This window comes from Mastigoproctus giganteus, chromosome 14 (assembly GCF_048544385.1).
Source record: "Mastigoproctus giganteus isolate SK-2022 chromosome 14, ASM4854438v1, whole genome shotgun sequence".
NCBI classification, from domain to species: domain Eukaryota; kingdom Metazoa; phylum Arthropoda; class Arachnida; order Uropygi; family Thelyphonidae; genus Mastigoproctus; species Mastigoproctus giganteus.
Genome location: NC_143588.1, coordinates 5691481 through 5716182, shown reverse-complemented (window position 1 = coordinate 5716182; position 24702 = coordinate 5691481). Strand labels below are relative to the sequence as shown.

At 38.3% G+C, this 24702-nt stretch overlaps 1 protein-coding gene across 1 annotated transcript in view; it reads left to right on the top strand.

Moving 5' to 3' along the window:
* LOC150074956 (uncharacterized) overlaps positions 1-24702 on the top strand; it is a 735724-nt gene that overhangs the window by 243767 nt on the left and 467255 nt on the right. Inside the window, exon 8 of the mRNA XM_090389002.1 lies at positions 7923-7969. Coding sequence (XP_090245128.1) covers positions 7923-7969 — 47 coding nt within the window. The remainder of the gene's footprint in view (positions 1-7922; positions 7970-24702) is intronic.

Below are 24702 nucleotides of genomic sequence, written 5' to 3'. Positions count from 1 at the left end.
ACAGAGGGGTGAAATGGGAGTAGTGGTTGTGTTTTTTTTTTTTTTTTGTTTTTGCTGATGCTGAATAAGCTTGCTTTCTTGCATCATATGCCTCTACTAATGCTAATGATTATGCTATTGCAGCGGCACACTGTCATTAGTGTCATGAACAGCCCTACCATCATCAATATCATTAATGAATACAGAAAACATCAATGGTCCCAACACTGAACTGTGTCACTAGTCCGCAATGAGCAGTGTCCATTGATTACCACACTCTGTCTTCTCCCACTCAACCATCCAAGGCACCTCCGTAGTCAGGTGGGAAAGAGCAGCAGTGCATAGCACACGCTTCTTTATTAGACCGGGGTTCGAGCCCGACATCACCAATACGGAGGATGCAGAAAGGTCAAGGGAATGACCACCGCATATTCCCGGAGCAATATGGCCTTAGTTGCTAATGCTCCTAAAAAACAAACAACAAACAAACAACAACCATCCCTTTATCCATAGCAGCAATTTGCCTCCAATGCCACACTGCTCCAATTTGTGCAGCAGTCTTTCATGTGCAACAGTATCAAAAGCCTTTCTAAGATCCAAATATATGATATCAAAGTTATTCCTTGCATCCAGTTCCTTTGTGACAACATCATAGTTCCAATCAGATTGGTCAGGCTAGACTTTCCCTTAACAAAACCATGCTGTGTCCGAGCCATAACTGAAGTCTTGTCTAGATAATCCTGCAGTGCTTCTTTAACCAGTGCCTCCATTAATTTTCCTGAAACAGAAGTTAACTAACAGGTCTGTAATTAGTTGTGTCGCCCTTTGATCCTCCTTTGTGAATTGAGGTTACATTTGCACATCTCCAGTCCATGGGTACCTCCCCTGAGTCCAAGGAAGCTCTCATAATTATGGCTAAGAGTTTGCTTACTTCCTTTGCTGCCTACTTTAATATAACTGGATAGATTCCATCCACCCCAGGTGGCTTTCTTATGTTTATCCCAACAATATCTCCTCCACTTTACTCTCAGTTATTACAAGATTATTTAGCTTACTGTCAGATTTGAATACACCTCTGGCGTTTCCCTCTCTGAATAACTCCTCATGTGTGAATGTAGATGCAAAATATTCATTTAGTTTGTTAGCTACCTGAGCAGGATCATGAATAGTTGAACCATTGATAAATTTACATAAGTAAAGAACTCTTTGATGTTTTCTTTGCTTCCTTTGCCAAAGATTTCTCGCAATCTGCCTTTGCCTGCTTAACTTCCTTTGTGACTTGGTTACAGACCAGCTTATATCTATCATAGGCTTCTGTGTGACCTGTTAATTTATATGTATCCCATGCATATTTCTTCTCTGCCACATGTGTAATTAGTTCATTTGATGTTCATTTAGGGCTAAATCTTGAACAATATTTCTTAGTTGTTATGAAAAGCCTAGTAGTTTCCAAGGTTATTTCTTTCAATGCTTCCCTTTTTTAATTTGCTGTTGGTAACATCATCAGTTAGTCCCACCATATGGAATTTAAATACTGTCTCAGACCACTGTAGTCACCTTTACAAAAGCAAAAACCTTCATTTTACCCCTGATGGTAGTTACTTCTCTGAGTAAATCCCACTTCAGCAGACTGTGATCACTGCCACCTAGTCTTTCCTTTATCTGCAGAGTCTTAATGCATGAAGAATCACTACTACTAACAATCAGATCAAGAATATTACTCCCTCTAGTTACCTCCCAAACATGTTGCTGTTGAAAACAATCATTCAATACAAAATTCAATTCTTTTGTATTCTTTTGTATATCCACAAAAGTCATGCTAGTGTGTGAGTGACCAACCCACATATTCCAGTCAATCTCTGGGAAATTAAAATCCCCCATTATAAGACTCTCTGATTTACTGCCCACCCTTCCTCCTTTCCTGTCTTGTCTATCCTTTCTGTACACATTGTACTCCCAAAATTCCAATTCTGCACTGCTTATGTCTGTGTGACACCACGTCCTGATATCCCAACAGTATCTGCCTTTGATGTCTTAACTAGCACTTCAAGCTCATCAAATTTATTATCTATACTCCTAGCATTGGTAAAAATTTGAGTTTACATGCACCTGTTCCTACTCTTAGTTACCCTAACACAGCCCATGCATTTACTTGTTCCTCTATGACTCCCAGCAGTCCTGGAAATCCCCATTGCCTTGCTTTCCAGGCAGCTGTTCTGCATTTGAATAGAAGCAGTGCCAGAATCACTTTTTCTTCTGCCAGTGGCTACTGTTAATCTATTAATCCGTGTATCCCCCCCCCCAAGCTAGCAGTTTTCTGACCCACTTAACTCTGCCTCTATAGGATCAACAAATATTCTTGCACCCCCTTTGTTTAAGTGTATCCCATTCCTGTAGACGCAGTCTCTTCTGTTAACAAGCACAGACCATGCTGAGAAAAATTCTACCCCTTGAGCCTTGCACAGTCTCTCCCTTTCTGAATTGATTGACAAGACTCTCATCATATACTCCCTCCTATCGTGTCTAGGCAGAATTGCAGACACTTTCAAATTGAACCCTAACTCACAGCTTTATTTAAACATTGAGCTGTACTTGTTAAGTAATTCCACCATTCTCCTACTCTTCCAAGTAATTCCACCATTCTCCTACTCCTACTTTTAAGGGCACAAAGGGCACCCTTTGTGCCCTTAAAAGATGATATCTGTTCTACAACATCATCAACCTTTGTCCCTGGCAGACATACTCTCGTCCTGTTCCACCTATCCTTTTTGCACAATATGTTCCTCGTTTCTCTGACAATAGAGACACCGACAACAACTAGATTGGGATTTTGTTGGATAGTGCATGCCTCCTCCTTGGTCACAGTTTCTGTTTCTATACCTGGGCTCCTAGTCTTCCCTATACTTTTAATTTTCAGTGTCTTCATTTGTTCCTTTAGATTACTGTAAGGGCCTTATCTCAAATTTTGCTTCATCTGTGAGATGAAAAATAACAACATTTGATTTAATAATTACCGTATAGGTCTACTTGCCAGCTTGGGTTGTTGCATAGTAGTTGTAGGCAGATCCAGGAGGTGGTCCTTGTTACATCTGAAAGTGAACAGAGGTGCTGTTGCATTTGTTTATCCTGTTCATAGTAATAGTAATATTAATAGAGGATGTGATGCAAGAAAGCAAGCATATGAGCTTATGTAGCATCAGCCAAAAAAAAAAAAAAAAATACACACAGCCATTCCTTCTAAAAGTTTGTCCAGTTCCTCCTTGAATTTATTTAAGCTATCAACTTTAGTATTAAATACACCAGCTGCCGTTGCAGATGAACTCAACAGTTATTTTGCATCGATATTTACAAATGAAAAACCTTTTGTGGCAATGGGAAATTGTGGGAGCGAAGTTAAAAATTATGTAATTAATGATATTGAAATTTCGCAAGATTATTTAATGAAAAAACTTTCAAGCCTACAGACAAGTAAGGCTCCTGGAGTTGATGGAATATACCCTATAATCTTAAGGGAGACGGCAAGCGAGTGAATTGAACCATTGAGGCTAATTATGCGAGCATCACTAGACTCTGGGGACATTCCCTTGGATTGGAAAAGTGCAAATGTATCTCCCATACATAAGGGTGGCTCTAAAAGTGAAGTTGGAAATTATCGACCTGTCAGTCTGACTTCAGTAGTAGGGAAAATCATGGAGGCAATGATCAAGGGTGGAATTCAGGATCATTTGGATCGAACTGAAATTCTCAAGGATACTCAGCATGGTTTTGTAAAGGGAAAAATCATGTTTAACAAATCTGGTTCGCTATTTCGAAAGGGTCACTCACGAGCTGGATTTAGGGAATAATTTCAACATTGTTTATTTAGATTTCAGCAAAGGTTTTGACTCAGTCCCACATGAGCGGTTGTTTTATAAGCTGGAACAGGTTGGAATTACTGGGAAAATCCTTAGATGGATAGAAGGATGGCTTCAGGGCAGGAGGCAGAGGGTTGTGATAAATGGCTATTCCTCAGATTGGGTTGATGTAAGAAGTGGGGTTCCCCAAGGATCAGTATTAGGACCACTGTTGTTTTTAATTTTCATAAACGACATTGATGAAGGGATAGAGGGCGTGATGTCTAAATTTGCAGATGATGTTAAAATTGGTAGAGTAGTTAATGATCACTGTCAAGCTGAGCTTCTTCAGAGAGACCTAGATAGACTTCAAGAATGGTCAGAAAAATGGCAGCTGTGCTTTAATCCAACAAAGTGTAAGGTATTACACCTGGGAAACAGTAATCCCAAAATAACTTATTCACTTGGTGGAGTTCAACTAAACCCAGTACTGGAGGAAAGGGACTTGGGTGTTACGATATGGTCAGACATGAAATTCTCTGAGCATTGTAAACAGGTTGCAAGGAAGGCCCATGGTGTCCTATTGATGATCTATTGAACTTTTGCAAGTAGAGATAGGGACGTGATAATCCCATTATATAAGGCTTTTGTTAGACCACACTTGGAATACTGGGTTCAAGTATGGAGACTGCACCTAAAGAAAGACATCGAGCTCCTTGAAAGGGTGCAAAGACGGGTAACTCGCCTGGTGAGATTGGCAAAAGGGTGTCCTTATGAAGAAAGACTTCAAATATGTGGGTTGCAGAGTTTGGAAACTAGACACCTTAGAGGAGATTTGATTGAGGTGTTTAAGGCTCTGAGAGGCATCAGTAAAATGAATGAGGACGAAATTTTCAAGATTATAAATGATGCTAGAACTAGGGGACATAAATTCAAGTTACGGGGGGAAATGTTTAGATTGGACTGCAGGAAGTTTTATTTTAGCCAGCGAGTTATAAATTACTGGAATAAGTTGCCTTCATGGGTGGTAGAGGCCGACAGTTTGGGAGGTCATCTGGATAGTACTTTCGGGTAAGGGAAGCGCATAGGATGATAGTTAATTTCCTTTTTTTTTTATATTAATTATTATTTTTTTTTTGTTTTTATCATTGTTTTGTTCGGATTTTTTTTTTTATTTTTCTTTTTTGGCTGGTGCAGCATAAGCCATAGGCTTTCTTACACCATGCGGCCATTACTAATACTAACTTCCACGACAGATGGAAGTTTGTTCCAGAAATTAACCACCTGATGGCTAAAGGCAATTTCCGCACATTTATTTTACAGCTGTCTTTTCTCAATTTGAATTTATGCCCCCTCAGGTTTGTAGTCGGAGCAAGAAGAAGAAGAATCCCATCAGAATTCAGCATGCTCAACCCATTCAAGGTCTTATACACCTCAGTCAGATCACCTCACAGGTGCCTAGTCTCTAGCTGCTGCAGTTTGCAGAACTTAAGCCTCTCTTGGTAAGAGGACCCCTTTGCTCCCCTCACCAATCTTGTTGCCCTTCTCTGTACATGCTCAAGCAAATCTACATCCTTCCTAAAATGAGGCCTCCAGATCTTTATGCAGTACTCAAGGCATAGCCTGACCATTGCCTTATACAAAGGGATAATCACCTCCTTTTCCCTGCTAGCAAAATTTCTGTATATCATTGACAAAACCCCATGACCTGCTCTGGTAGCCTGTCTGCATTGCTCAGAAAACTTCATAGCTGACTGCACAAGTACTCCCAGATCTTTTTCCTTTTCTACACCCTAAGTGTAGCACCACAAAGTTGGTAAATTCCTCTGGAGTTACTTCTACCCATACGCAGTACTTTGCATTTGTCAATGTTAAACTTCATTTGCCATTTCTCAGCCCATCTGCCCAAATTTTCTAGATCCTGTTGCAGTAGAACACTGCCATTTCTGTCATTAACAACCCAGCCAACCTTTGTATCATCTGCAAACTTTGACACTAAGCCTGATATACCTTCATCAATATTATTGATAAATATACAATATTCAGTATTTCCAACTTTGCATTGAGTTTTTCATTCTCTGTGTATAAGTGTAGTGCAATTTACAATTTTTGACCAGATAGCTGTGGTATCCATTTTAATTGTTGCAGTTATTCTATGTTTTTTTTTTTTTTTAACCATATAAAATTCAACTACTTGTCAAAGTGGTTGAATCTACAAACTTATCTATAGACATTTCATAATTGATGCCATCTTTAGGTGCAATGCAATCAACCTCCCCTGAAATGCAGCTAATATCAGAAGAAAGATCATTGGGTTTCTCCTTAAGGTGAGGGAGGAAATTTCCTGTCGAACTTTTCAGAATGGAGGTTAAGTAATGAGGCACTAGAATTTTGAAAGATTTTAACAAATGTATGTGATAAATCATCATACATTTAACATAGGGAGTGGGGGGAAAGAACTGAAAAATCATTAATAGCATTCTTTTGTAATAGTCATGAAGAAATCACAGTAGGCTTTTTTTAAACATTATGAGCACAGCGGTGCACATTATATCTCAAAGTAGTTCCTCTGTGAAATTTTTTCAGTGTTGACAGGGACAGCAGAATTTAAAGAGGGAGGGAGAGCCTGGAAGATGACCCATGCTGTGGAAGACCTGCAAGCTCCATCACTCCAGATGTTATTGACAGTGTGTGATCTAGTGATGAGTGATTGATGAATGACAGTTCGGTGCATTTCCACATCTCAGCCAAGTCATCTCAATGTGTGTACCACAAGAAAGTTTCTCACTATGCAAAGATGTCAATAGGCTCCAAAGTTGTTGACAGTAAATCAAAAATGTACAAGAGTTGTCAAATCAAGTGGACATTTAAATCATTTTCAAGCAATCCAGCAAATTTCCTTGCCAGGTTTTGACTATGGATGATATGTGTGTCCATCACTTTTGGCTAGAGACAAACAAATAGTAATCCAAACAGTGTCAATGCAGCTTTCTCCTCTAAAGAAAGCCAAATTGATTCCTTCAGCTGGCAAAGTTATGCCGTCAGTTTTTTTGGATGCCGATTGAGTGTTGCTAGTGGATTACCTTTATAAAGGCCAAACAAAGTCATGGACATATTATGAAGATTTTGTGAGGCATTTGTGTGATAACATCAAAGACAAATGCCAAGGAAAAGCCATCAAGGGAGTCTTGTTCCATCAGGACAATGCATCTGCTCACAAGTCTCTTTTCCCTGGATGTGCTGCATGAGTGCTGTTTTGAAATTTTGGGCCACCTTCCACATTCATTAGATTTAGCACCATCAGACTTTCACCTATTCCTAATTTTAAAAAATTCCTGCCTGGCTTTAATTTCCCCCTAACAGTGATGTCATTGCTACAGTGGATGCATTCCTGGAGATCCAAGAGAAAACTTTCTTTGCAGCTAGAACTGATGCATTGCAGTATCATTGGCAAAAGTGTAGTGACTTCAAAAGGGACTATGTCTAAAAATAACATATTGCCAGACTCCTCAAATAAACCGTTTGGCCACAAACTTTTCAACTATCCTTTGTACTGATATGAGAGAGCAAAAAATTTGTGAATCTCCCCGTAATGAACTTCATAGATGCTCGTTATGGGGGGGGGGGTTCTTTTATTATATACTCTTTAACACCTATCTATAGTTAATTTTTAAGATTTTATATGTAATTTATTTTTATTTTGTAAATAAACTGTTTTGATTCTGCTGTTTAGTTGGTTGATTTGATTATAGTATTAAAGTTAAAATTTGTATTTACTAATACATTTTTAGATAAAGTAAATCTTAATATAAAATTTTTAATTATATATTTTGCATGTTTTCTAATTTTTTATGCTAAGGAACTGAAATCCAGAAATTCCCAAAATCCAGAAAGCCTCTTTTCCCAAGCGTTCTGGAAAAGGGATCTAGTACTTCATATAAAATTTAACTCACTAACAACATATAAATTTAATTCACTAACATCTGATATCCCGTTAAAGTTTATTTCTTTCCAATTTGGTTTTATTCTATGTACTTTAAAGTAAAAACATAAATAAATAAAATTGAATTTTCTAAAATTGAGGAATGTGGTTTTTTGTTTCTTCCATAGATAAAGAAGACATTCAACTGAATAGTATAGAGCCAGCAGCTCCCCAGGTATTTGTATAATTTTTTTTAACTAAATTGCTGTCTATATATTTTTAGTAAAAAGTATTTGTAAAGTAAATACAGTGCAAATACTCTTAAACAGTTTTAACATTTTGTGTTTACTAATAACCAGCTTCAAACTTCTTACAAAGGTCTCTTTGAACAGAGGTCTTTTGATTTGCAAAGGCCTCTGTTCGAAGATTGGGTTATGTCAGAGACTAGACTACCTGTTTCGTTTTTTTTAATGGAAACCCCAAACATTGAAAGGTATTGGTCGTATAGTTCTTAGTATCATGTAGGGGTCTGTAGGTTGAGAAGACGGGAGATACTTGACATTAGATCTGAATAAATGAGGAAAAATGGGAAAGAGGAAAAGTTGAATCTGTGAGTTTGGAATAAGACAGTGAGAGTAGTTGTTGATTGGTTCTGCATGTGTTTGGAAGAGAGTGGGGGAAAATTACAGATGAGAAATTCAGAAGAACAGTATCTGTGGAGGTAGCTATAGAAAAGGCATAGAGCACAAACTGAACACCTATGGTTAAAAGAGTGGAAAAACTTTTGAAAGAGTTGCTGCACTGATAGATGTTCACTTACTCATTTGTAAGAGAAGAGTCATTAATTAACATGACTGCCCTCTTTTGAATGGAGTGGAGAAGCTCAAGAGAGGCTTTGGGAGCACCAAAGAATATTCCACGGTAGGACAGATTTGAGATTCATACAAAGGGAGTTGCTTAGAAGGAAAGTAATTCTGAGAGCAAGAAAACATAAATATAGCGTTATAACTGTGTTGGGATACAAGTTTAGGGTTTTAATTTTGTACTGAAATTGAAATTTTATTGAAATTAAATCGAAATCATGACTCAGACCAGAGCAGCAAAGCAAAAGGCTCAAGCTAATGGGAGTGCTGTGGCTCAGGGGAGAACTGAGGGAGGCAGTTGCCCTCTGAAACACAGCCTTTTAAAATGAACTATTTGCTTGATGTTTGTGGAGCAGTCAGGTACGGGACATGATACTGCCATGGGGAATGTCTGTATCCGCACGATGCAAGGAGTGGAAGGAAATCAGGCGACAACTCAGCGTTGTTATGAGCCTATATGAGAGCTTGAAGGACAGGGTGGATGCCCTCGAGGATTAAAAGTGAGGGGGCCCATCAAGCTCTCAGCTGCCCACACCAATGCCAGAGCTTGCACTTGGGCATCTCACAACACAGAGGCAGCCCCCAAGGCAGAATGCGCTGGTCCCACAGGAACTAGTAGTTTTTGGTGACTCTATTGTCAGGGAAACGGGGAACATGCTTTGGAAAAAGGATAGGTGGAACAGGACCAGGGTATGTCTGCCAGGGGCAAAGGTTGATGACGTTGTAGAGCGGATATCATCTTTTAAGGGCACAAAAGGTGATATAGTTGTACACGTTGGCACTAATAATATTAAGAGTAGGAGACCGGCAGAATTACTTAACAAGTACAGGTCACTGTTGAACAAAAGCCGAGAATTAGGGTTGAATTTGAAAGTGTCTGCAATTCTGCCCAGACACGATAGGAGGGAGTATATGATGAGAGCCTTGTCGATCAATTCGGCCCTGGAAAGATTGTGCAAGGCTCAAGGGGTAGAATTTTTTTCAGCCTGGACTGTACTTGTTAACAGGAGAGATTGCTTCTACAGGGATGGGATACACTTAAATAGAAAGGGTGCAAGAATATTTGCTGATGCTATCGAGGCAGTGTTAGGTGGGTCGGAAAACTGCTAGCTTGGGGGGAGACAAAGACCAATAGATTGACAGTAGCCACTGGCAGAGGTGAAAGAGATTCTTGCACTGCTTCTATTAGAATGAGCAGAAGCCTGAAAAACAAGATGCATGGCATTTCAGAGACTGCTGGGAGCCATTGCGGTACAAGTAAACACATGGGTTGTGTTAGGGTAGCTAAGAATAGAAACAGGTGCAGGTATACTTGCGTGTACACCAATGCTAGGAGTTTAGTAAATAAATTTGATGAATTTGAGGTATTGCTCAAAACATCAAAGGCAGAAATTGTTGGGATATCAGAGACGTGGTGTCACACAGATATAAGGGATGCAGAACTGCAATTTGGGGAGTACAACGTCTACAGAAAGGATAGACAGGATAGGAAGGGGGGAGGGGTTATGCTATTAGTTAAAAAACACATAAAAACCAAGGAAGTGAAGCCAGTCGACATCGCTGGACAGTGCAGTGTGGAGTCAGTTTGGTGTGACATAAACATTGGAAGATCAAAATTGAGAGTAGGAGTGTGCAATAGGCCTAGTGACTCTGATGAGTATAATAAGGAACTGTACAGGGAAATAGAGTGGGCCAGTAAATCAGAGTGTCTTATAATGGGAGATTTTAATTTCCCAGATATTGACTGGAATTTGGGGGCTGGTTACTCACACTGCTGGTTGATTATCAGCAGTGATTCTTCATGCATTAAGAATCTGCAGATAAATGAACCACTAGGTGGCAGTGATCACAGTGTGCTGAAGTGGGATTTACTCAAAGAGGTAACTACCATTAGGGGTAAAGGGAAGGGTTATTGCTTTCGTAAAGGCGACTACGATGGACTGAGACAGTATTTAAATTCTATACAGTGGGACCAACTGATGATGTTACCAACAGCAAATTCAAAATGGGAAGCATTCAAAGAACTTATCTTGGAAGCTACTAGGCTTTACATAGCAACTAAGAAATATTGTTCAAGGTTTAGGCCAAAATGGATGTCAGATGAACTAATGAGGCATATGGCAGAGAAGAAAAATGCATGGGATACATACAAATTAACACATGACACAGAAGCCTATGATAGATACAAGTTGATATGCAACCAAGTTACAAAGGAGGTTAGGCAGGCGAAGGCAGATTACAAGAAATCCTTGGCAAGGGATGCAAAGAAAAACAGCAAAGATTTCTTTACTTATGTAAACTCTAGAAGGAAGGGGATGAATCAGATTGGTCCACTTGATATTGATGGGTCAAGTGTTGATGATACTGCTCAGGTAGCTAACAAACTAAATGAATATTTTGCATCGACATTCACACATGAGGAGTTATTCAGCGTGGGGAATGCCAGAGGTGTATTCAACTCTAGCGGTAAGCTACAGAATCTTGAAATAACTGGGAGTAAAGTGGAGGAGAAACTGTTGAAGATAAACACAAGAAAGGCACCCGGGTGGATGGGATCTATCCAGTTATATTAAAGGAGGCAGCAAAGGAAGTAAGCAAACCCTTAGCCATAATTACGAGAGCTTCCTTGGACTCAGGGGAGGTACCCATAGACTGGAAATGTGCAAATGTGACCCCAATTCACAAAGGAGGATCAAAGGCTGACACAAGTAATTATAGACCTGTGAGCTTAACTTCTGTTCCAGGAAAATTAATGGAGGCACTGGTTAAAGAAGCACTGCAGGATCATTTAGACAAGACTTCAGTTATAGCTCAGACACAGCATGGTTTTGTTAAGGGGAAGTCTTGCCTGACCAACTTGATTGGATACTATGATGCAGTCACAAAAGAACTGGATGCAGGGAATAACTTTGATATTATATACTTGGATCTTAGAAAGGCTTTTGATACTGTTGCACATGGAAGACTGCTACACAAATTGGAGCAGTGTGATATTGGAGGCAAATTGCTGCTATGGATAAAGGGGTGGTTGAGGGGGAGAAGACAGAGAGTGGTAATCAATGGACACTGCTCATCGTGGACTGATGTTATTAGTGGAGTCCCTCAGGGCTCAGTGTTGGGTCAATTATTGTTTTCTGTATTTATAAATGATATTGATGATGGTATATCGGGTTTAATGTCCAAGTTTGCAGACGATACAAAGGTTGGCAGGGTTGTAAAGGACACTACTGACACTATGCTGCTGCAACAGGATCTGGAAAGGTTGAGCAGATGGGCTGAGTGGTGGCAAATGAAGTTTAACATTGACAAATGTAAAGTACTACACATGGGAAACAGCAACCCCAGAGCAACATATCAACTCTGTAGTACTACACTGACAGTGGTAGAGAATGAAAGGGACTTGGGGGTGGTTGTGCAGGCAGATATGAAGTTCTCTGAGCAGTGCAGACGGGCTGCAAGAGTAGCTCATGGAGTATTGTCAATGATATACAGGAATTTTTCCAGCAGGGATAAGGAGGTGATTATTCCATTGTATAAGGCAATGGTCGGGCCACACCTAGAGTACTGTATACAGGTCTGGAGGCCTCATTTCTTGGAGGATGTAGAGCTGCTGGAATGAGTACCGAGAAGGGTAACAAGATTAGTGAATGGAACAAAGGGGTGCTCTTACGAAGAAAGGCTTAAGTTTTGCAAATTACAGTGTCTGGAGACTAGGCACCAGCGAGGTGATCTGATAGAGGTGTATAAAGCCTTGAATGGTTTAAGCATGCTCAATGCTGATGGGATTCTTCCTCTAGCTCAGAAAAATCATCTGAGAGGGCATAAATTCAAATTGAGGAAAGACAGATGTAGGATAGACGTGCGGAAATTTGCCTTTAGCCAGCGGGTGGTTGGTTGGTGGAACAGACTTCCATCCCTTGTGGTGGAGGTTGATAGCCTAAATAAGTTTAAGGCTCAGCTGGACAGGTATTTTGAACGAACAGAGGGGTGAAGTGGAAGTGGGTTTTTTTTTTTTTTTTTGGCTGATGCTGCATAAGCTTGCTTTCTTGCATCAAATGCCTCTACTAATGCTAATGCTAGACCTGTGAGTTTAACTTCTGTTCCAGGAAAATTAATGGAAGCACTGGTTAAAGAAGCACTGCAGGATCATCTTGACAAGAATTCAGTTATAGCTCAGAAACAGCATGGTTTTGTTAAGGGAAGGTCTTGCCTGACCAGTTTGATTGGATACTATGATGTAGTCACAAAAGAACTGGATGCAGGGAATAACTTTGATATTATATACTTGGATCTTAGAAAGGCTTTTGATACTGTTGCACATGGAAGACTGCTGCACAAATTGGAGCAGTGTGGCATTGGTGGCAAATTGTTGCTATGGATAAAGGAATGGTTGAGTGGCAGAAGACAGAGAGTGGTAATCAATGGACACTGCTCATCGTGGACTAATGTTATTAGTGGAGTCCCTCAGGGTTCAGTATTGGGTCCTTTATTGTTTTCTGTATTTATAAATGATATTGATGATGGTATATCAGGCTTAATGTCCAAGTTTGCAGACGATACGAAGGTTGGCAGGGTTGTCAAGGACACTACTGACACTATGCTGCTGCAACAGGATTTGGAAAGGTTGAGCAGATGGGCTTCGAGGTGGCAAATGAAGTTTAACATTGACAAATGTAAAGTACTACATATGGGAAACAGCAACCCCAGAGCAACGTATCAACTCTGTGGGTACTACACTGACAGTGGTAGAGAATGAAAAGGACCTGGGGGTAATTGTGCAGGCAGATATGAAGTTCTCTGGGCAGTGCAGCCAGGCTGCAAGAGTAGCTCATGGTGTCTTATCAATGATATACAGGAATTTTTCTAGCAGGGATAGGGAGGTGATTATTCCCTTGTATAAGGCAATGGTCAGGCTGCACCTTGAGTACTGTATACAGGTCTGGAGGCCTCATTTCAAGAAGGATGTAGAGCTGCTGGAACGAGTACAGAGAAGGGCAACAAGGTTAGTGAACGGAATGAAGGGTTGCTCTTATGAAGAAAGGCTTAAGGTTTGCAACTTACAGTGTCTGGAGACAAGGACCAGCGAAGTGATCTGATAGAGGTGTACAAAGCCTTGAATGGTTTGAGCATGCTCAATGCTGATGGGATACTGCCTCTTGCTCAGAATAATCACCTGAGAGGGCATAAATTCAAATTGAGGAAAGACAACTGTAGGATAGGTGTGCGGAAATTTGCCTTTAGCCAGCGGGTAGTTGGCTTGTTGAACAGACTTCCATCCCTTGTTGTGGAAGTTGATAGCCTAAATAAATTTAAGGTTCAGCTGGACAGGTATTTCGAACGAATGGAGGGGTGAAGTGGAAGGTTTTTTTTTTTTTTTTTTTTTCTGGCTAATGCTGCTAAAAACTTGCTTTCTTGCATCATATGCCTCTACTAATGCTAATGCTAATATGATGAAAAGTCTTAAAAAGGTCAAGAGCAACTGCTTGAGTTTCACTAAAATTTTTCACTTTAATTGATCTTTTGCCGTGAAATTTTCTAATTTTATGTAATTCTTTCATATTTCTTTTTTCTTTTTTTTTCTCTTTCCCTTTTTTCCTCCTCCTTTTTTTTTTCTTCCCTTTTCTTCTCTTTCCTTAGCTTTCCCTTCTTCCCCCACCCTTTTTCTTTTCTTTTTTTTTTTTTTTTTTTTTATACAAACTATAAACTCTCATAAAACTTTCAACTCAACGATTGCTACTATAAATAAAAACTCATCAGTGCAAAAATAACTGTGAAGGTAGCCATTAATCACATTGAAGTTTCAGGGTAGCGTTTACAATTTAATGGTTGATGATTTTTCCCTTACATTGGAAAGAGTAGAAACAGTGGTTTTGTGAACCAGTTGTTAAACTGACAATGGCAATAAACTGTAGAGTGGCATGCACTTCAATGCACAATGGCTAACAGCATTTGGGCAAAAGTTTGCATATTGTGACATGGAAAATCCAGTAGCTAACTAAGTTGTTAGAAAATTTTCCTAAAATTGTCATTTGGCACTGTTCAAATCAGCGATTGCAGTTATCACTCAACAATGCAATATCTGAAATAAAACAAGTTTATTGTTTTAAAATATTTTTAGATAAAATTTATTCTATTTATCACCAATCTAATAAAAATAAAACTGAGCTAGAAACTGTAGCTAAAGACTTGAAATTGAAATTATTAAAATTGGTCAAGTACGGGACTATGGTGGGTGGCATTTAGTTTATGAGCTGTTACTACTGTATGGTGCACATATCCTGCATTATATATCCATTTTTAAGTTCTTCTTCTTTTTTTTTTTTTTCTGGCAAAGAGATCAGCTTATATTAATTTTTTGCAACACTTTTCTTTAACGATAGGCATTCTTCAGGTATTTTCATTACTTTCAACTGCACTTCAGCCAAGTTCAACTAACATTCATAAAGTGCAAAAATTAATTAAAACACAATAAGAGCTTTGGAAAATTTAATGGTTACTGGTGGAAAACATGAAGATTTGATTAAATCAGATGAGTTTAAAGATATTAAATTTAATAAAAATAATAAATTTAATGCTCTTCCCAGGAATATGTTACTAGAAAATAGATAGCGTGAACCAGAGCTGTAATGCTCATACGTTATACGTTGATATCAATATTTCTAAAATAATAAGAGAAGTTTACCTGAATATAGTACATAGAACACTTCCGTATGATACTCTCCAGAAATTAAAATGAAAAAAATTTAAAAACTTACATTGGAGTAACAAATAATTTAAAAAATAATTAAAAACCAATTTAACACAATTAAAAATCAATTTAATGCAATTAAAAATAAGAAAATGAATTAAAAGAATTTAACGAAAAAAATTGCAAAACGATTTTCCTTACTGAAGCTGACAACACTTTTCGACCGTATGTCGTGATCACAGGAATGAAAATTACCGAATAGGGGTGAGTATGAAACTTAAATAGGGATTATTTGTCTTGTCGCATGCGTGTCCACAAAAAGCCCACGAATCGGAGATGAGATATGACCAGACGACGAACATTAACAGAATTTTCATGTAATTTAATTTATACGGTTTCTGCAATTAATAGTGTCCTATAATTATGTTGGACACTAAGTATTTTAGCCTCATTAAATAAAAGAGTATGTTTTTCGTTAACAGCGTGAAAGGCTAATTCTGATGCTGCTGGAACAAGAAGCAAGAACTGAGGCCACATGTTGATTAACACAAATATTCAAAGGAAAATGCATTGAACTCTGGTAAGAAGAGTCACAGTCACTGCAAGAAATGTTGCATACCAGGTCATTAATTTGTGTTGCGAATGAGGAAAAGACTGAGCGATTGTTCAGTATAGTATGTAATTTCCATATTGGCCCTGCCACAATTTTAAATTCAGTATCTTTAAAGAATCTGTTAAACTGTTTGTGCCAATGTTCAACGTATGGGACAGAAATAAAGTATTTTTTGATATTACTATTGTTGGTTGGTGTAATATTTTGTATTCTATCCTTAGCTTGTACTCTAATTCGGTTTATTGTCGCAAGGGGATAACCCCTGTTTAAGAATCTGCTGGTTAATATTTTTATTATTAATTTCTGAGCCCAGAGCAGATTCTGTCGTTGAATATTTGTAGGCATTTAGAAATTGATTTAAGATTATTGATCTTTTGTAGTTGAATGAGTGATAGCTGTTATAATGTAGAAGCATATCGGTGTTTGTATGTTTTCGATAGATGTTAAATTGGATTTTATTCGAGTCTTGGGTAAGCGTGAAATTTAGAAAATTTAATGACTTTGTATCCGTATCCCCCCTTTCCTATGTAAATTTGAACCTAGAATGAATATTATTAAACGAATGTAAAATGTCTTGGATAGTACTACTATCAGTAATAACTAGAACATTGTCTAAATACCTACGATAGTATGAGATACAGTGTCGAAATGGCGTCAAATGTATATGCTCAATCGTTGAGAGATTGATCTCTGATATAACGCCGCTCAGGCTCAATCCCATTGACAAACCAAAAATTTGTTTGTACACTTTGCCTCAAAAGGTGATATAGTTGGCCTCAACTAACAGTTTAATTAAGTGAAAAATTTCCTCAATAGGAAGCTTCATATAATTAATCGGTATCGAGTTATTATTTAACATATTACAAATAACATCTAATGTGTATTCGTCGTTTACATTCGTATGTAATGAGGTAAAATCTAGCAAGAATAAATTGTCATTGTCGCCAAGTCTACAATCCTTAAGGTTATTAAATAATGTATCGTAGTTCTTAATCCCAAATTGTATCGCCTGCCTAAAGGGTTTTATAATGCTATATACATGTGTGTGGCTAAGAATGAAAATGCCGAGTTTCTGTAGGAAACAGTAGGCTGAATAGGAAATCCAGTCTTGTGTAATTTTACCTGACTGAAAATTGCAGGAATATTGTATGTTCTGGCCATCAATTCCTTTAACTGAGCCATAGTAATGTAGTAATTTTTTTGATACATAGTTAACGTTTTATTGTATTGATTGACTAAATCAATGATATTGATGATGATATATCAATATTATGATGGTATCAATATTATAAATGATATTAATATTATAAATGATATTGATGATGGTATATCAAGCTTAATATCCAAGTTTGCAGACGATACGAAGGACACTAATGACAGTACGCTGCTGCAACAGGATCTAGAAAAGTTGAGCAGATGGGCTGAGAGGTGGAAAATGAAGTTTAACATTGACAAATGTAAAGTACTACATATGGGAAGCAGCAAACCCAGAGTGACGTATCAACTGTGTGGTTCTACGCTGATGGTGGTAGAGAACGAAATGGACCTCAGGGTAATTGTGCAGGCAGACATGACGTTTTCTGAGGAGTGCAGACGGTCTGCAAGAGTAGCTCATAGTCTTTTGTCAATAATATACAGGAATTTTTCTAGCAGGGATAAGGAAGTGATTATCCCCTTATATAAGGCAATGGTCAGGCCACATCTTGACTACTGTATACAGGTCTAGAGGCCTCATTTTAAGAAGGATGTAGAGCTGTTGTAACGAGTACAGAGAAGGGCAACAAGATTAGTGAATGGAACAAAGGGTTTCTCTTATGAAGAAAGGCTTAAATTTTGCAAATTACAGTGTCTGGAGACTAGGTACCTGCGAGGTGATCTGACTGAGGTGTACAAAGCCTTGAATGGTTTGAGAATGCTCAATGCTGATGGAATTCTTCCTTTTGCTCAGAATAATCATTTGAGAGGGCATAAATTCAAATTGAGAAAAGACATGTAGAATAGATGTGTGGAAGTTTGCCTTTAGTCAGCGGATAGTTGGTTGGTGGAACAGACTTCCATCCTTTGTTGTGGAAGTTGATAGCCTAAATAAATTTAAGGCTGAGCTGAACAGGTACTTGGAACGAACAGAGGGGTGAAATGGGAGCGTTTTTTTTTTTTTTTTGGCTGATGCTGCATAAGCTTGCTTTCTTGCATCGTATGCCTCGTAATGCTAAATTGGTAAATAGTGCCAGGTCTACTTTAAGATAAATGGAGGTATCTGATTCTAACTTATTAATATAATCAGGTTTATCGAGTATCTTTATTTTCCCGAAGTTCGCCTAAAGCTGAACTGTCATGTGTATTCAATTTATGAAGTTACATTTCTTTTATGTTATTCACCACTTGGTTAACTTGTTGAATAAATAAATCTTTTTGGGGAACGTTACAAAGTCCAACGAAGGAAAATCGTTTTGCAATTTTTTTCGTTAAATTCTTTTAATTAATTTTGTTATTTTTAATTGCATTAAATTGATTTTTAATTGTCTTAAATTGAGTTTTATTGTCTTAAATTGAGTTTTATTGTGTTAAATTGGTTTTTAATTATTTTTTAAATTATTTGTTACTCTAATGTAAGTTTTTCAATTTTTTTCGTTTTAATTTCTGGAGAGTATTATACTGAAGTGTTCTACATACTATATTGAGATAAACTTCTCTTATTATTTTACCAAGTTACTAGAAAATATAATTAACACATGAATTTACATCTTTTATCAGACAGAAATAATGATGAACACATTTTAAATTATTTCAATTTATTAGAACCATGTACTTGGCCTTATGAAGAACTAACTTCACCATGGATCATCATCATTATCATCATCATCAGCCATTTTCAATCCACTGCAGGATGAAGGCCTCTCCAGCAACTTTCCAGTTCCTTCTGTTTTGTTCAATGGCCATCCATTTACTACCCACAAACTCATGAATTTCATCGATCCATCTCCGTCGTTTTCTTCTAGCTCCTCTTGGGTACCATTCTGTTATTCTCTTAGTCCATCTGTCATCATGTCTTCGAGCTATGTGTCCTGCCCAAGACCATTTTAGTTCTTTAGTTTTGATAAGAATGTCCTTTAGTTGAGTTTACTGCCTAATCCATTTACTTATCTTTCTCTACTTATCTAACAGTCTGATTCCATATAATTCGTTCCATTCTTCGCTGTGTCGTTCTCAGCTTCTCTTCCATTCTTTTGGTGAGTGCCCAAGTTTCACTTCCATAAGTCATGGTGGGTAGTATACATTTGTTCATTATTTTACGTTTCAGACAAATTGGGATATTATTCCACGGTACGTGACTCTATTTCCTGAATGCTATCCATCCAAAATTTATTCTTCTCTTGACTTCCAGCTATTTATCGTTATTACAGCTGATGACTTGTCCCAGATAAGTATATGACTCCACCTTTTCAACAAGGTATAATACTCCAACTTAGAGTATTATGCCTTGTTGCTTTTATATTTATTATAGTATTATTACATAGATCTTCTGGCATCTCTCTCATATTGTGAGGTTAATTTCACAACAGGGTTGTCATAATTGGAATACCAGGGTACCTGCCCACCCTGGGATGAAAGGCCAACAAACCTTGAAACAGTGCTGTCTAGGTGGTGGTCCACCAAGAATATGATTTTCTGTGTGTGTGTGTATATATATATATATATATATATATATATATATAACAGATAAATCATATAAAAATAAAAATAATACATAAGCCAGTAGCATGGCAAACTGTAGAGCGAAAATTAACATAAAAATTAAATCAACAGGTAGGGGGAAAGCAACAAAACGGAAACTGTAGCCGAAATTCCCCAAATAATTTAGAGTTCAGTTAAATTCAATTAATAAATCGATTTTAAATTTAAAATAATGCCAATTACATAATAATTTAGCAGCACCCCCTTTGTAAGATACCAGTTCCGAGAAATGTGAAATATCATCAGATGGGGCTAAAACAAACTACTGAAAGAAAACAAATTAACAAAATAATAGACTGACCATTATGCCCCATATCGACGGAGGACCACGAGGCTAATAATGGTCATGGAATCGCTGCATTTCAATCGCTAGACAAATCGTCGCAAAGGCGAACTGATCGAAGGACAAAACCACTCCCTTCCTCCTCCGATCGATCCACAAATGCAGAGAATTTGCATAGTGGAGGAGGAAGGGGTGGTTTGGTCCTTTGATCGGTTTGTCTTTGCGACGATTTGTCTAGCGATTGAAATGCAGCGATTCTATGACCATTATTAGCCTCGTGGTCCTCTGTCGATATGGGGCATAATGATCAGTCTATTTTCTTAATTTGTTTTCTTTTAGTAGGTTTTAGTCCCTTTTGGTGATATTTCATGTCTCTCGGAACTGGTACCTTACAAGGAGGGTGCCACTAAATTATTATGTAATTGGCGTTATTTTTAATTTAAAATGGATTTATTAATTGGATTTAACTGAACTCTAAATTATTTTGGGACTTTCAATTACAGTTTCTGTCTTGTTACTTTCCCCCCTCCCCTGTTGATTTAATTTTTATGTTAATTTTCACTCTACAGTTTTGCCATACTACTGGCTTATCTATTATTTTTATTTTTATATGATTTATCTGTTATGTACTGGGCATCATGTGGAGGATGTGCATTTTGCTGCCTCTAATGATAGCTTAATATCTATTTATTTATTTTCTTATTTCATGTTATTACCTTCTAACTTTTTAAGCCATTATTCACACACACACACACACACACACACACACACACACATACACACATATATATATATATTGTGTAGTGCAGATCTGTGTTATACAGGACTAAGAACCAGTAAAAAAAAGGGGGAGGGGAGTTGCATTCCAAATACTAACACAAATACACCATTTTTTTTTATTAAAAAGTAATAAGTGAACAAGCATCTTACAAACTGTGATATATATATATATCAGATAATATATGTTCATTTCATTTTATTCCTCTTCATCGCTGCTGATCACAATCAAACGAGAACATTTTCTCTGTTGCAGAATACCTTCACCTTCTGAACTAGAATGAGCAGAAGCCTGAAAAACAAGATGCATGGTATTTCAGAGACTGCTGGGAGCCATTGTGGTACAAGTAAACACATGGGTTGTGTTAGGGTAGCTAAGAATAGAAACAGGTGCAGGTATACTTGCGTGTACACCAATGCTAGGAGTTTAGTAAATAAATTTGATGAATTTGAGGTATTGCTCAAAACATCGAAGGCAGATATTGTTGGGATATCAGAGACGTGGTGTCACACAGATATAAGGGATGCGGAACTGCAATTTGGGGAGTACAACGTCTACAGAAAGGATAGACAGGATAGGGAGGAGGGAGGTGTTATGCTATTAGTTAAGAAACACATAAAAACCAAGGAAGTGAAGCCAGTCGACATCGCTGGACAGTGCAGTGTGGAGTCAGTTTGGTGTGACATAAGCATTGGGAGATCAAAATTGAGAGTAGGAGTGTGCTATAGGCCTAATGACTCTGATGAGTATAATAAGGAACTGTACAGGGAAATAGAGTGGGCCAGTAAATCAGAGTGTCTTATAATGGGAGATTTTAATTTCCCAGATATTGACTGGAATTTGGGGGCTGGTTACTCACACACTAGCAGGGCTTTTGTGGATTTATTGGATGATTGTTTTCTACATCAGCATGTTCGGGAGGCAACTAGAGGGAGCAATACTCTTGATTTGATTATCAGCAGTGATTCTTCATGCATTAAGAATCTGCAGATAAATGAACCACTAGGTGGCAGTGATCACAGTGTGCTGAAGTGGGATTTACTCAAAGAGGTAACTACCATTAGGGGTAAAGGGAAGGGTTATTGCTTCCGTAAAGGCGACTACGATGGACTGAGACAGTATTTAAATTCTATACAGTGGGACCAACTGATGATGTTACCAACAGCAAATTCAAAATGGGAAGCATTCAAAGAACTTATCTTGGAAGCTACTAGGCTTTACATACCAACTAAGAAATATTGTTCAAGGTTTAGGCCAAAATGGATGTCAGATGAACTAATAAGGCATATGGCAGAGAAGAAAAATGCATGGGATATTTACAAATTAACACATGACACAGAAGCCTATGATAGATACAAGTTGATATGCAACCAAGTTACAAAGGAGGTTAGGCAGGCGAAGGCAGATTACGAGAAATCCTTGGCAAGGGATGCAAAGAAAAACAGCAAAGAGTTCTTTACTTATGTAAACTCTAGAAGGAAAGGGATGAATCAGATTGGTCCTCTTGATATTGATGGGTCAAGTGTTGATGATCCTGCTCAGGTAGCTAACAAACTAAATGAATATTTTGCATCGACATTCACACATGAGGAGTTATTCAGCGAGGGGAATGCCAGAGGTGTATTCAACTCTAGCAGTAAGTTACAGAATCTTGAAATAACTGGGAGTAAAGTGGAGGAGAAACTGTTGAAGATAAACACAAGAAAGGCACCCGGGGTGGATGGGATCTATCCAGTTATATTAAAGGAGGCAGCAAAGGAAGTAAGCAAACCCTTAGCCATAATTATGAGAGCTTCCTTGGACTCAGGGGAGGTACCCATAGACTGGAAATGTGCAAATGTGACCCCAATTCACAAAGGAGGATCAAAGGCTGACACAAGTAATTATAGACCTGTGAGCTTAACTTCTGTTCCAGGAAAATTAATGGAAGCACTGGTTAAAGAAGCACTGCAGGATCATTTAGACAAGACTTCAGTTATAGCTCAGACACAGCATGGTTTTGTTAAGGGGAAGTCTTGCCTGACCAACTTGATTGGATACTATGATGCAGTCACAAAAGAACTGGATGCAGGGAATAACTTTGATATTATATACTTGGATCTTAGAAAGGCTTTTGATACTGTTGCACATGGAAGACTGCTACACAAATTGGAGCAGTGTGACATTGGAGGCAAATTACTGCTATGGATAAAGGGGTGGTTGAGGGGGAGAAGACAGAGAGTGGTAATCAATGGACACTGCTCATCGTGGACTGATGTTATTAGTGGAGTCCCTCAGGGCTCAGTGTTGGGTCCATTATTGTTTTCTGTATTTATAAATGATATTGATGATGGTATATCGGGATTAATGTCCAAGTTTCCAGACGATACAAAGGTTGGCAGGGTTGTCAAGGACACTACTGACACTATGCTGCTGCAACAGGATCTGGAAAGGTTGAGCAGATGGGCTGAGAGGTGGCAAATGAAGTTTAACATTGACAAATGTAAAGTACTACACATGGGAAACAGCAACCCCAGAGCAACGTATCAACTCTGTGGTACAACACTGACAGTGGTAGAGAATGAAAGGGACTTGGGGGTGGTTGTGCAGGCAGATATGAAGTTCTCTGAGCAGTGCAGACGGGCTGCAAGAGTAGCTCATGGAGTATTGTCAATGATATACAGGAATTTTTCCAGCAGGGATAAGGAGGTGATTATTCCATTGTATAAGGCGATGGTCAGGCCACACCTAGAGTACTGTATACAGGTCTGGAGGCCTCATTTCAAGAAGGATGTAGAGCTGCTGGAACGAGTACAGAGAAGGGCAACAAGATTAGTGAATGGAACAAAGGGGTGCTCTTACGAAGAACGGCTTAAGTTTTGCAAATTACAGTGTCTGGAGACTAGGCACCAGCGAGGTGATCTGATAGAGGTGTATAAAGCCTTGAATGGTTTAAGCATGCTCAATGCTGATGGGATTCTTCCTCTAGCTCAGAATAATCACCTGAGAGGGCATAAATTCAAATTGAGGAAAGACAGATGTAGGATAGACGTGCGGAAATTTGCCTTTAGCCAGCGGGTGGTTGGTTGGTGGAACAGACTTCCATCCCTTGTGGTGGAGGTTGATAGCCTAAATAAGTTTAAGGCTCAGCTGGACAGGTATTTTGAACGAACGGAGGGGTGAAGTGGAAGTGGTTTTTTTTTTTTTTTTTTGGCTGATGCTGCATAAGCTTGCTTTCTTGCATCAAATGCCTCTACTAATGCTAATGCTAATGCTAACTTTTTTCTGCAGCACATAGATTTCGTGTATCTTCTGCTCTCTTAAAAAAAAATAAGTAATGTGGGTTTGTTTGCTTTTGCTTGATAGATCTTTCTAAATTTCATAGTATGGAACTAAGCATTTTTGCAGCTTCCCTTTGACCTTTGTGCTCCTTTCAGTCGAAGGATCTGCATTCAAAAAATAAGATTCTAATTGCTTGGCTAAGTTTATACCTTCCTGTATGCTTATCATTGGTGCTATCATCTTGTGAATTAATTTGGATGCCTCCGATGCCATTTCCACCAAATCTGCTTCACCAGCCTCTTTTTCTTGCTAAGTTGGTAGCAAAGGAAGGAAAACCTTCCCCCCTACCAATTTGGAAAGTTATAGAATCACACCGATTCCATTTTCTGCCAATTTTACCATATTTCCTAAATGAACTGACTCTCGCCATACATTTTTCCAACACACATGGTTTTACTTCTAGCATTAGCATTATGCTAGAAGTAAAATGATGGTTTTACTTCTAGCATTAGCATTAGCAAGGGCACATGATGCAAGAAAGCAAGCTTATATAGAATCAGGCAAAAAAAAAAGAAAAAACAAACCCCTAATTTCACCCATCCCCTCACTCCAAATGTTTGTCAAGTTCTGCCTTGAATCTATTTAAGCTATCAACTTCTACAATGACAGATGGAAGTTTATTCCAGCAATTAACCACCGGCTGGCTAAATGCAAACTTCTGCACATCTATCCTACAACCGTCTTTCT